Source organism: Xiphophorus hellerii, chromosome 9 (genome assembly GCF_003331165.1).
Source record: "Xiphophorus hellerii strain 12219 chromosome 9, Xiphophorus_hellerii-4.1, whole genome shotgun sequence".
NCBI classification, from domain to species: Eukaryota; Metazoa; Chordata; class Actinopteri; order Cyprinodontiformes; family Poeciliidae; genus Xiphophorus; species Xiphophorus hellerii.
In genome coordinates, this window is record NC_045680.1 from 22546483 (window position 1) to 22560362 (window position 13880).

General features: G+C 43.4%; 1 protein-coding gene across 4 annotated transcripts in view; it reads left to right on the forward strand.

The window, feature by feature from the left end:
* Positions 1 to 13831, forward strand: part of lnx1 (ligand of numb-protein X 1) — a 50908-nt gene extending 37077 nt beyond the window's left edge. For all 4 annotated transcript variants that reach the window (XM_032571440.1, XM_032571441.1, XM_032571442.1 and 1 more), the window contains 7 exons: positions 2631 to 2839; positions 3454 to 3861; positions 5253 to 5387; positions 8943 to 9120; positions 10621 to 10867; positions 11875 to 12033; positions 12791 to 13831. In XM_032571440.1, coding sequence (XP_032427331.1) covers positions 2631 to 2839; positions 3454 to 3861; positions 5253 to 5387; positions 8943 to 9120; positions 10621 to 10867; positions 11875 to 12033; positions 12791 to 12926 — 1472 coding nt within the window. In that variant the 3' untranslated portion in view covers positions 12927 to 13831. The remainder of the gene's footprint in view (positions 1 to 2630; positions 2840 to 3453; positions 3862 to 5252; positions 5388 to 8942; positions 9121 to 10620; positions 10868 to 11874; positions 12034 to 12790) is intronic.
* Positions 13832 to 13880: the final 49 nt, after the last annotated feature.

Consider the following 13880-nt stretch of genomic DNA (forward strand, 5'->3'; position numbering starts at 1 on the left):
GAGGGGAAATAATGGCGAGCTGAAAGGCAATGTTCTGAAGGTTCGATGATGAGTAGAACAGATTTTTAAAAAGCAGCTTTTGTTTTTCTCTGGTAACAAAATATCAAAAAGTCTAACTTAGAAAACTTGCAGTTTCAAATGTGTTCAATTTAGATCTTAGCTTTTGAATAAAGTAATGGAGCATGTGTGTAAAAGTGGTCATACGGATAAATAAGTTTTTTTTCCCTCCCCTCCAGGGGGTCTTTTGTGGGCTCCAGTGCCCTTATATGAAAGGGGAAGGAGAGGCTGAAGACATGCCTCAAATATCGCCGGGTCCGGGAATCGAACCCGCGACGGCCGCGTTGAGGATTCAAGGCCCTCCAAACGTGGGTCGCGCTAACCATTACGCCACAAATTAATATTTTTATATCCTTATCCATTTTAACATTAGAAATATAATTAAGCAAATTCAGGAAAAATAAAACTAAAAAGAGGAGCAACGATAAAGAAAAGTAATGCAAGAGGTTATTTCAGATGGTAACATCTGGTTATTGATCACGTGACCTGCATGATGCAAAAAAAGTATTCCTAATGCAATTTTGCAAAATATAATAATTTTAATAGAGTCGAATAACCACCTTATATTAGTGCAGAAACTTCAAAACATTTGAAAAATGTGATTTTTTTTTTTTTTTAAAGAATTGTCCCGTTTCCATTAAGCAAATTTATTTCCGTAATTCCAATTTCCAATTTAAAATCAATGGCAACGCAGCTGGTGACCCTGCATCCCCTCATACACACCTCTACACCTCTGGACTCATCCTTGTAAGAGTAGCGTACCGGGGCAGGCCACGCTTATGACACGCACATCCATAACCCTTCATGCAGTAAAGAAAACAATATGCAATGCAATATCCACAGCTCAGGCATTTTCATGACAAAGTGGAAGAAATACAGTCAACCGTAATGGAGCATTATGTAGAGTTAGAGGTGCGGCGCGGCGGAGAAGGAAGATGGCATTACGCAAGAATGATGAATGACAAATGACTCGGGAGTAGATGATTCTCAAAGGCCATCGCAGGGGAGGCTGAGAGGACAGGTTAAATATTCATCGAATGCTCCAGGAGAGAGACGAGTAGGCGCAAGAATGAAGTAGAGAAAGATCTGGTGAAAGATGGATCCAGATTTTGTAAAAAATAAAAAAATAAAAAAAAGGATATAAACGATGTAAATAATTGCACTAAAATGTCCCCGTGCAAGCTGTAGAAATAATGAGATGGAGCGAGAAACTCGAATGGTGTGCGCTGGTGAGAAAGGAAGAGGTTACATAAGAGCTCCAGGGTCCCAGTGAGAGTGCTCTGCACCCCTGGAGCAATCTGCTGCGATAAAGACAAAATATTGACTCTGGAAAGGAGAAAGTGCAGCGCCAACCGCCAAGGCTACTCCACTGGAGACGGGAAGACGGTCCAGTGGGGAACACGAGGAGAGAGACATTTTTCAAATAAGATGAGGAACAGGTCTCCTCTGTTAGTGACTGGGCGAAGCCTCTGGCCAGAAGAGCGACCACAAAGACTCAAGGTTAGGAAGTAGGAGAAAGAAGGAGCCAGAGGGAGGAGACAAGTACATCTTCCAGATATATGCTGACTTTCCAACAATGTGTGTTGGAGTTGGGCATTAGCATGGTTGCAGTAGAAGATTCTCTTATTAGAAATTATTGGATGTTTTCACATTTTGCCATTTTGCAACCACAAACTTGAATTTACTTCATAGGGATTGTAGGTTATAAACCTATGGAGTTAAATTGGGGCCATAAAGTTTGTTCGAAAGAAAAAAAGAATTTAAACTGCAAAAAAAAAAAAAAAAAAATATTTGAAACAGAAAAAAATATTCTGAAACTGAAAAAAAAAAAATGTTGAAAAAGTTTCAAGTTTTTATGGTCCCAATTTAGCTCAGCGTGAACCAACATAAAGTGATGTAGTCGTTTCTTAGAACAACTCAGCCAAGGCCCGGACTTGAACACAAAACAGGATTGGAGAAGATTTCAGGAACCAAGATGGCCTCTCAGGCCGGATGTTCAGACCTGGTAGAAAGTTCCAGAACATTCTCTGCCGTTCTTTTAGCAAACGCTGCTCCGACGAGGTGCAAACACTGAATACGAAAGCACGCCACGATGCGTCCCCCTCCTTTCAGTTCACAATAACAGCCGCACCGCTTTTTTATTTGACCACAAAAGAAAACACCATTTCTGAATTGTAAACTTTGGCTACTTTTGTAGTTTTGTCAAGTTTTTTGCTCGTTAAAACTTATTCATCTCCACCCAAGTAATTGTCCGCTGGATATTTGAAGCGAAGGGTTTTCCCTGTTTTCATACAGATGGACTGAATGTGACTAATGAAACAAACATCGCACGGGACAATTAGCCATGGAAAAATTCTCTCGGCTTGTACAAGTTTGCTGTAGTGGCCTGAGGGAGTGGAGACAGCTGGTTCCACGGCCAAACCTCTCCACCGTGGCCTGCTATTCTTTCTCCCGTGATCCTTCCTCTATCCGTTCACGATCCCCCTCTTTCCTCCATTGTTCCCTCTGTTTGATCTCTCTGTTTTCCCAAATTAAAATGAGACGTTTTCTGTTCCCTCTACTCTCTCCGTCAGTGCTGGCTCTTCCCCAGCTCCATCACCTGATCCCTGACGGTGAGCTTACCAGTATTAAGATCACACGACAGGATCCCTCGGACCCACTGGCCATCAGCATCGTTGGCGGCAACGAGACCCCTCTGGTTCGCATCCTCATCCAGGATATCTACAGGGAAGGGGTCATTGCTCGGGATGGTCGCCTGCTGCCCGGGGACATGATCCTGAAGGTACGAGAATGACACAAAAGCTGAGTTTCCATTAAAAATGTGCGCCAAACCTTTTCGATATTCCACTAATGTAAAAAAATAAAAATACAATTTGGCAAATGCTGTGTTTCCATTAAATAAGGAATCCGACTAAAGTCACACGTGAATAAGCTTGTTCACATGATAAGTCATTAAAAATCATGGATGTAAACACTCACATGAGATGTAGAGCGTAACATCATCCATCAGAGAAGACGTTGTTGTTTTTAGGCATTGGATTGGCAAACAACGGACGGTTGGGAGTGGCTAGCGTAAATTTTTTTTTTTTGTAAATTTTTGCTCGCGATTTTACGATTTTCAACCTCAGGTGAAGCCAAGAGGCCTTATAAGCACATTGCTGCCGTGTTGCATCAAAAGTGTTGCCATTGTAGTTGGGCGAAGCACACCAAGTTCGAAAAACCACCTCAAGCACAAAGACATATAGCAATTTATTTTTAAAAATACGTTTTTTGATCATGTTACCATTAAGCAAATACATTTTCCAATTCGCCAAATTGTATGGTCAACGTAAGCGCAGCTCCCGAGAAGTCGAGTCGGGCTAGCCCGTAACGATGTCCTTCCGTTTCCCCTTTCAGGTCAATGGCATTGACATCAGCAACGTGCCTCACTACTTTGCCGTGACGACCCTGAGGCAGCCGTGCCAGCTCCTGCGGCTGACCGTGCTCAGAGAGCAGCGGCACCGCTACCGTTCGCACTCGCACGGCCACGCTCACGGAGCCGGCGTCCACCAGTCTCTCGGCCTGCCCCACCATCCGATGAGAGACGACAGCATTCACGTGGTGCTGAACAAGAACATCCCGGACGAACAGCTGGGCATCAAGCTGGTGCGGCGAGCGGAGGAGCACGGGGTCTATATCTTCCACCTGCTGGAGGGAGGCCTGGCCGCGCGTGACGGACAGCTGTGCGTAGGCGACCGCGTGCTGGCCATCAACGGGCACGATCTGCGTTACGGGGCGCCGGAGCACGCCGCTCTGCTCATCCAGGTCAGTCAGGATAGGCACCAAACATTAGCTCTGTTTGGAAAGTTCACAGTTATGAGTAGGGATGAAACGATTCTTTGTGATTAATTTGGATGATAGGTTAATCACGATTAATTGTGATTAATTGCTGAAGTAATTAATCGTGATTATTATCAGAAAATCTGATAAAATTATCAGATTGTTATTGAACAGTAATCTGATTATCTGATGCAATTAATCGTTATTCAACAAGTAGTTGTCATTAATCAATTGTTGAAATAATTGGCAACTAGTTTAGTCATCGATTAATCGAATTTTAAGAGAAGGCCATTTGGTGAAAGAACACCCTCAGAGTAGCCATTAAACCAAATTTGAAGGAAAAATATATTAACATGCATTTAAGATTTAAAAAAAAAAATCTTCTTTGTCTGTAAGTCTGTTCTATCCAGAACAACTCAAGTGACGTAGCTTTAGCTTCACCCTGTTAAAATGCTGTGAAAAAACAAAAACTCTTATTAAGCACTTTCGGCTATGCAATTATTATTGGTTAATAATCAAGTGTATAACTAAAGGAATGTTATCTTATTGCTTGTTAGGCAATGCAATATTTGTATTCTTATTTAAAATCTTATTGTTTTTCTGATATTGCATAAAATAAGGTTTAAGTGGTTACATGAAAAATCTGTAGAATGTACCGTTTCCTCCCCTGTGATTAACCAATGAATTGTCTGAATAATTTGTCAAATATTTGACCAATAGAACAATCGATTCCTAAAATAATCAATAGTTGCAGCTGTAGTTGTCACACATTCTACCTAAACGTTGTTACAGACCAGAACCAGCCTGTTCACACTCCGCCTCCCGGCGGTATTAAAGATTGTTGCGGTGATTCAAGCTAATTGTGTCGAGCTGCTCTGTTGTGTCTGCCTTCGCTGCAGCTAATGCTGTTTAATTGCGGCAACTCCCCTGATGGACGGGTGGGTTTCGGGGGAGGGGGCGCCGTGCGGCCGCCTCTGGTTCCCGGTTGATGCCAGCCAGTGATGGCGTGTGTTTGGTTAATGGCGGTTAATTACTGCGTGTTTACGGCTGACTGTGCAGGGTCTCTGGGCCGTCTGACTGGCTCGTTCTGGGTCTCCACGGAGCCAAGATGGCCTCTCGGATCGGCCACTTTCTGCCAGAGATTAAGAACAGGCAGGGAAGAAATGGAATTAGTCCAATTAGGGCAATAATGGTTTGGACTGGTTAATTCAGGGCTCAGCGGCGTGTTGGAGAGCAGGGAGGCAGCTGCAGCCACCCAGTCTGTCTGACTGACAGGCAAAAGCCTTTTTGAAATGTAACACAAAAATTACAAAGCATATCTCCACTTACAGAAATTCAAACATGAAGCCCAAGCGTCTCTTTGTCGGTCATTTTAGGCCAGCGAGCACAGTGTGCACTTCGTGGTATCTCGTCAGATCTGCCTGCCCAACCCAGACATCCTACCAGAGGGGCCATGGGGCATGGACGGCCCCCCGCCATACTCCCCTGTGGATATGGAGCAAACGCTGCTGGTGAGAAGCAAACATACACACACACACACGCGCGCACAACCCCCCAGACATGTATATATATATGTGCAGGAGATATGAGCACTATTGAATACACAGAGAAAACCTTTGTTCCTTTTATAAACGCTCTCTTTCAGGTGCAAATGATCCATGCAGCCGTTCTTCTCCCATCAAAGTCAAGCATGTCATTCAAAGAGCGTCTGCTATCCTCACAGATTTGCAGTATATGTAGTTTTTTTCTGACAGCTACCTAAAGATTCCTAACTGTTCTCTTCCCGTAGTTTGACATGAACGAAGGCGATAGCGGCGCAGTCTTCTATCTTCATTATTGTCGCTCTCGCTGAATTTTTTATTTTATTTTTTTTAATGGGCAATATTGAGCCAGAAATTACAACGAGTTTAACCTCAGCAGAGAATTTTGCCAAGAAAAATGCAGGATATGATTTTCATTTGTCTCTTAAGTGCACGTCTTTAAACTACGGCAAAAAGACGTTTCGGAGCCGGATGGGGCGGTACCGTTTGGATTTGAAATAATGGCTCAAAATATAAAGTATAAATTAGTGAGCATCATAGAAAATAGGCCAAACTGAGGGGCAGTGGCCTCTGAAAAATATGTAAGAACAATATACACTTTTAAGAACATTAATAGAACATTAATAGAACTCTGATTGCCTGAGTTTTTATCAAGTCGTCATTTTCGCAGAACACTGTAGATTTTCCTAGAAACTCTTAAAAAGTGTCTTTAATAGAGGAAATTAGACATATATATTTTTTTAAATACAGAAGATCTTACGGAGATGTGAGCTTACAGTTTAAATAAACACTCAGAAACATTTCTCTAAATTGCAGCAATGGCTTTTTCCAGGAAAGAGACACAGCTACACACAGAATCCATCCATGTATCTGCTATGGGAGAGAGAGAAAAAAAGGAAAGTAAACAGAATTAGTAGCAGTACTTTAGTCAATAGCTGATTCCAAAATGGAGTCGGTTGAACAGAGAAACATTCAGTCAGTCAGGTGTAACCTGGAACCATGGAATAAAAAAACGGAGAACACAAAGTTCCTGGCAGGAATAATTGAACATAACGGTGAATGTAGAGGAGTAAAATCTTTGCTTTGGTCTCCATGAACTCAGAGGACAACAGGAGATATGGTGCAGACAACAAAACGGTGACGTAATTCAACCGTCGTCATCTCACTCCGCTGTGGTTGGGTTTAAAGAAAGACAAGAAACCAAAGGAGCTGGTGCTTACAGATTAACCTGTCAAGTGATTAAATGAACCGATGCTTTCTGCCTCTCAAAATCAGTTTGTCGTGTTTCTAAAAATGAGCGTACGTTTTTCTGTGCGCTGAACTGAATATAGGAAACATTAGCTTCCAGATAATAAAGGGGTAATGGTCCATTATTACTTAGAACTACGACTGCGTCCCCTGTGGACGACCCCATCGCCCTCACCCCTGAAATTAGTTCCTGCGCCTCGACTGTAAATTTGTCAATAAGACCAGCGGCTTATTACCTCAGCCTATCATTAAAAAAAAAAAAAAAAAAAGAAAAAGCTACACGGACTCTGTTAGGACGTTTATAGCTCACTAGACACCATTACCTTTCATTAAAAAGCTGCCGCTCAGGAGGGCAGAGCACATGACTCACACTCAGCGCGGTGCGTGGGAGGCCTCTGATTACGGGCACTTTAGGCACAGCTTGAGTCAGAGCTGAGCCCTCGGGTCGAAAACGGGACTGCGAGAGATCTGCTGCGAGCGCGGTGGAAATGGGGTGAACGCGCCGCGATATCATAGCGGCACAGGCTCAACGCGCCCATGTGTTGTTCATTACTCGTCCCGAACATGAGTGAGGAGGCTCTCGAATCGCCTACGCTGCTTATCGGCCTACATCGGTTATGCTAATGAGGTCGTTCATCAATTACCTATCGCCAAAGAGCGCGTTATTGGAGTGGCCCCGTCTCGCGGAGCTCCGTACATGGAACCCAGTTGACTTTTGGGCATTATCGCCGGTCTTTGAGCAAACAGCCGCTATTGTTATTATTATCATGCAAATGTGCTCCTCCGAGTTTTAATTAGAACATGCAGTTTTGAATAAGGTGCCCTTGGTGTTAGTTGGCTCCTCGTGTGCTTTTGCTTTATTGTCTCCATCACAAAAAGAAGAACGTGTGCCGAAGGAGAAGAGACGCTTAAGACATCACAGTGACAGCACGCCGGGTTCCTACAGTCTGAAGAAATGCTTAGTCCATCCACATGCAATTTTGCTACTTTTTGTATTATTTTTATTTATAATAATTATTTCAAAAACGAGCGAGATAGAACTGAGAATCGTGAAGATTTCAGGGTGCGTTCACACCAATTCGGTTTAGTCTGTTTTAATTGAATTCTGGTTCGTTTGTGTAGAAAACCCGGTTCGCTTGGGGAGGTGTGAATGCGCAACTGAACTCTGATGCAGACCAAAAAAGCAAACTTTGGTTCACTTGAAAGCGTAGGTCTCAGTTCAGCTGAAGTGAATGTGTACATGTGCATGTAAGTGGACATATATTACGCTTCCTGCTTTATTAGAGGCCGCTAATAAAGCAGGAAGCCTAAATACAGCCAAAGAAGACGCCAAAGTGTAAAGTCAGGCAGCCACGTTGTCTTTTTATCAAAGACAAAAGAAAAATTCTGCAATCGCTAAAATCTCAGCGGTTTTAAATGTAAATGTTGTCTACATTTTGCGAAGAAGGAAGCTTGTCGTCTTCAGAGGTTTTCGTGTCGTTTCCTTCAGTGGTTCTTGGTGCAGTGGAGGTAGTGAACAGGCTTTTCAAAGGGTTTGCTTTGTTTCACACAGTGACACCTGACTGAAGTTGGCCCCCCCTTCTTCTTCAAATCGGACAGAAATGGTGTCAAACGTTTCTGCAGCAAAAATGTTCATTTGTGCCGCTATCATTGAATGTTTCCACAGGTCATGAAAGGTCAACCAGCTCCCAACCTTCTGCAAATCAGACAAAATTGGTGTCAATCAACTCGACCATGTTTGTGCTGCTTTGGCTTTGAAGATATTAATGAAAGTTTAAAGGTCAAAGGTTCAACCAGGCCCCCCCCACACACACTTTTACAAAATTAAAATTTCATTAATATCTTCAAAGCCAAAGCAGCACAAACAAAAATCTTTGCTGTCAACTCAAACGTCGTTGAGTTGACTGATAACCGATTTTGTCTGATTTGAAGAAGGTGGTGGGGGTTTGACCTTTCATGACCTCTGGAAACATTTCTTAATATCTTTAAAATGATAGCGGCACAAATGAACATTTTTGCTGCACAGACGTAACACAAACGATTCACACCATTTTTGTCTGATTTGAAGAAGGCGGTGTTGGGAAGGAGGAGGGTGTGGGGGGGGGGCAACTTCACTCAGGTGAGTGTATCGGACTTATCAGGCGTTAAAACACCCAGAGTCTCGATTCAGGGAAAGTTTGGGATTTTGACCCGAATAATCTCTATGAAACAACAACAACAACAACATGGGTGAACTCTTCAATTATTTTCATTTTGGCCTTTCTGTCTTTTGCACAGGACTCCTGTCAGAAGCCCGCGTGTTACGAGAAGACAGTCACACTAACCAAGGAGCCGTACGACTCCCTGGGCATGACGGTGGCGGGCGGCATGTCCAGCCGAGGATGGGACCTTCCCATCTACGTCACAAACGTGGACCCCGACGGCGTGGTGGGACAGGAGGGATCCATCCGCAAGGGTAACATCACCGTCCGCCAATCTGTGCTTGAAATTTCATGATGTCACAGCCATTTAACTGTGTGGAATCACTCGATCAGTGAAATATCCTTGCGGGCAGTCTGTCACGGATGAGCCTTTCTGTAGTGAAGAGCACAAACAAAGTGATCGACGACGACTTCATGTGAAGCTCGATCGTCCAGCAGAAACCTCGGCTGCTCGTGTCGATTATTGAAAAAAAAAAAAAAAAACGTTAGTGCAGCAGAGTTGAAAACATATTACAACGTAGGGCAGATTTAGCAAAATAGGTTTAAAAAAAATATTTGTCATTATTGGGTTTTTTTTCTTCTCTTAGTTTGCTTTGTTGCAACTGCAAACTAGACGAGGACAAACTAGCGCACGATCGTGAGTAGAAGGAAAACTAAAGAGAAATATTTTAGCAAATAAAAAAACCTAGCACCCGTTTAATCTGATTCCTCAAAATGAAATGTAAACATTTTTTTAATAACCCAATTTTCCTTTCCACTTCACAATTTTGGACTAGGTAGTGTTGGTCCCCAGGATTAAAACACATCTCCCATTTTGTTTACAGTGGTTGCGATGCTGTTGACCATACTACTGCGCAGTTTGAGATTTCAAAAATAAATTGTACTTCATGGAAACACGGCAGTTTCGAGAAACGTTTCATTTTTTCGCTAAAAAGTTTTAGAACGAGGTGGTTTTTCAAGCCATTTTGAAAAGGGTTTATTTCTCAAAACGGCAGCGGAAAGACTTTTTTCACATCACGCGAGTCACGTGATCAGGAACCGGATGTTGCCACGGACGCAAACTACGATGAAGAAAACGACAGGAAGTAGTCGGAGGATCATGGCGCGTTTAAATTCTCGTTTGATTTGATGTCGACATCAGCGGAGTATCAAAAAAGGTTTTGCAGATGAAGGCAGGGCAGTGGCAGGTTTCCAGGACAAATTCTGATTCCAGCCATCCAACTTATTACGCTCCCCCAGCCTCAGTCTGAAGCTTCGTTTACGGGAAGAGCGAGACAAATGTTGCATAAACAGTAATATGAGAACTTCATGAAATTAGCAGCAAGTCTGTTGCTTTGTGTGCGGTTCAAGGTGCACATTACCGCGTTCATTTGGGACAGAGCAGCAGCAGCAGCAGCAGCTGTCTCTGTGTGCTCATGAAAGATGTTTGTGCATTGTAACGGCGCATTCATTTGCATTTTCTCGCAGGGCAAATGTGTCCTTTGTGTTGCTTCCTAGCCAGCCGGTCCTCACCGTCCATCTTTGCATCACTTTCATCATTAGCAGGCTTTTTAAAAAGCCCACAGCTGGCCTTTGGTTTCAGTGTCTTTGTGGTCCAGATGCAAGAATGATGAATATTAAGCAGAAAGAAGATAAGGCCCAGACTCTGATGTCTCACTCGCTCGCTCTCTCTCAAAAAAAAAGAAAAAAAAAATGGCAGTAACCCTTACGCCGAGGATAAACTGGGCTGTCAACCCTCCTCCCCCGACCCACAGGTGACATTCTGCTGAATGTGAACGGCATGGATCTGACGGGGGTGACGCGAGGCGAGGCGGTGGCCAACCTCAAGAACACTTCCTCTCCCGTCGTGCTCAAGGTCCTGGAGATGCGTCCGCCCGACGACGACCCGCCGGAGTTCACGCTGCCGCCGTGTCTTTCGTCGTCGCCCACAGACAGCACCAAGAGCCCGCTGCCCAACGACGATTACTCCCCGCTGTGGGTCTCCTGGCTGCAGGTACCCAGGTGAGCGGGCCCTGCTGTGATATCTGTCTTCGCCTGTACATTTTTTATCTATTTATCTGTTTTGGTTTCCGCAGCTCCAACGTGTCCTCTTGACCTTCGCCAGCTGGCGCACGCTGACGTTTAGACAGAAACAGTGGGAAAGAAACGCTCATTATACTTTTAAGGCATTTAAAAAAAAATATTCGATACTTATAAATCACTAAACTCTCTGAGAACTGAAGGGTTTTTAATAATACATGCAAGGTTTTGTTGTAGTCATGGAGACAGTCTTGCACTGACACAAATAGCCACTTTTCCTGCTTATGTGGAATAAAAGAGGGGATTCAGTGGTGCAGCTGAAAGCAATGAATAATGTTCCCTTCTTCTTCACCTTTTTGTAATACTTTTAATGTTGGCTTTCCACATTAATAATGAAAATATTAATAACAATAATAATAATAACAAAAATAGCTTAGAGCAGGGGTGTCAAACCCATTTTCATTTTGGGCCACATCTAGAACAAGAATGTTCTCAAGGGTTTGTTGTCCCAGAATGTATCGTATTCCATAAAAAAAATGGTTACATATTAATAAAAAGCCATCTCTACATTCGATCGGTTCGTCTTAAAAAGAACAATTATTGCATTTTGCGTCTTTCCACTGATAACCTGGAAAGACGGACTGATCAACGTCTTTCCACGTCGACCAGTCCGTTGCTAGTATTTTCACAACTGGAGGGATTGATTGATGTATTTTGGTGTCTGAAGTTTGGAGGGCCACATAATAACCTATGACGGGCCGGATTAGGCCCCCAGGCCTCGAGTTTGACACGTGTGCCCTAGAGTTTGTAGTTCGAATGCGGTGGAAACATTTTGGTGTTTCCGTTAAGCCTTGAACTACTGAAGTGACAGTCTTGGCTTCATTACTCTTCCCGCCGAATACATATTCCGGAAGGTTGTACAGTTTGTTTGTAATTTAAAAGTGAATCTAAGAGATTAGTGCGCTTAATCTCCTTCTTGGCCCACGCAGACATCTCTACTGCTGCAAAGACGTTGTTCTGCGGCGGAGCACGTCGGGCAGCCTGGGCTTCAGCATTGTGGGAGGCCACGAGGAGGTCAACTGCAATCAATCGTTTTTCATCCGCTCCATTGTCGAGGGGACGCCGGCCTACAACGATGGCAGGATAAGGTATTCAGCAAGTGTTACCTTACAGACGTCTGTCGTTAAGAGCTGCAGTATTCAATTTTGATTAGCAAAATCTGTTGTTTTTTTTTTACATATTTGTTAAAACTGTTACCATGTTGTGACAGTATAATAGGGGACAAATAATCTGTGAAAAAAAAAATCACTCTTATCTTGGTCAAAAACAACCAATCATAGCCAGGAGGAGGATCTTGGCATTGTCAATCAAGTTTGTGTAGGCACTGCTAAATGTGCTGATGGCTGAGAAACAACTTAATGTTGCAGGAAAACCGTCAATCCTCAGTCATCGGTGGCCATGTTAACTCCAGTGCATACACAAACGTGATTGACAGCACTAAGACCCTCCTCCTGGCTCTGATTGGTTGTTTCAGACCAAGTGGCGTTTTTATGAAAATAGCTCTGGAATAAGGCAGAGGAGCTTGATTTTTTTTTTTTTTTTCACAAATTATATTTCTCATACCATACTGTCACGTACGCAAGCATTGTTTGACAGTGCTAAGACCCGCCTCCTGGCTCTGATTGGTTGGTTCTAGTTTGCACTGAGAGAAGGCAGAGAAGCTCAATTTTCCATCTCACATTACTCTGTAACGACATAGCAACAACTTTAACAATAAAAAACATATTTCTTTTACAAAACTTAGATACTACAGCTTTATTAAAACTTTTTAGTTGACGCTGAATTTGACACGGTAAATTAAACAAAGGTGTACGGTTTCTCTCTTTTTTAATTGTTTTTATGAAGATGCGGGGACATCCTGCTGGAGGTGAACGGGAAAAGCACGTGGGGGATGACGCACACGGCACTGGTTCGTCTCCTGAAGGAGCTCCGGGGCAGAATCACCCTGACCATCGTGTCTTGGCCGGGCAGCCTGCTGTAAACGGCGCTCCCAAGCCATCCGGTACCGCTTTTATCGACACTGACCGAGGAATGTGGAAGGCAGAGAGCTTTGGACCGGCCGACCACTCTAAGCTCGCTGTGTGGGAAGAGAAGCTCAGGACGGCACCGCAGACGCCTCGCCGCAGAGGGGATGCCGGGGGACTTTGCCAGGACTTTGCAGGAGGTGCAAATAAGCGACTGGATTGTGACCAGAAGGTTTACTCCCCCTCCCTCCCGGACACCCTGAACCGGAACAGAGCTGGTCCGGACGCTCGTTTTGCTTAGAGGACACTGAACAGCGTCCAGTGAGTCGGGTGGGAGGACAAAAAGGAGACACGACTCGTTGCCAATTTCAATAGATATATATTAGGATAATGCGTCAAGCTGGACTCACATTTCTTTACGTAAAATGTTGGGTGTCTAAAAAAAAAAAAGAAAGAAAAATCAAAACAAACAAACGTACCGAACCAAGCACTTGCAATATGTTTCTTTTGTTTGTCGTATGGCCTTTAAACGTAGGCTTTATTCTGTTTGTGCCGACAGTGGTTGTCATCTTCAAGACACGTTGCCAAGTAGTAGTCTGTGAGGTTCTTTTGGGGTTTTTTTTTCTGTTGTCTCAGAAGCTATGGCTAAGTTATTAAAACCCCTGGCAAAGAAAATGTCTGAGAAAAAAAAAAGAATCTATGTCTTCATAACTTAACAAATAACATTTAAATAGGAGATTTTGTGGAGGCCTTACTAATTTTCTTACTTTCAAGAAGAAAAAAAAACTGACTTGGTTTCCGTGTATCAGTGGAGGGCCTGAGGTCTGTCTGCTGTGGTTCTGTCTGTCACGCTTCGGCCTGTGTAGTATATCTGACGATGGTACATTTGGTTAAATGCTCAATAAACTCGTTTAAAAAAAAATTTAAAAATCAACAGTTTTTTTTGTTTTGCCAGCAAGGCTTGTATACAA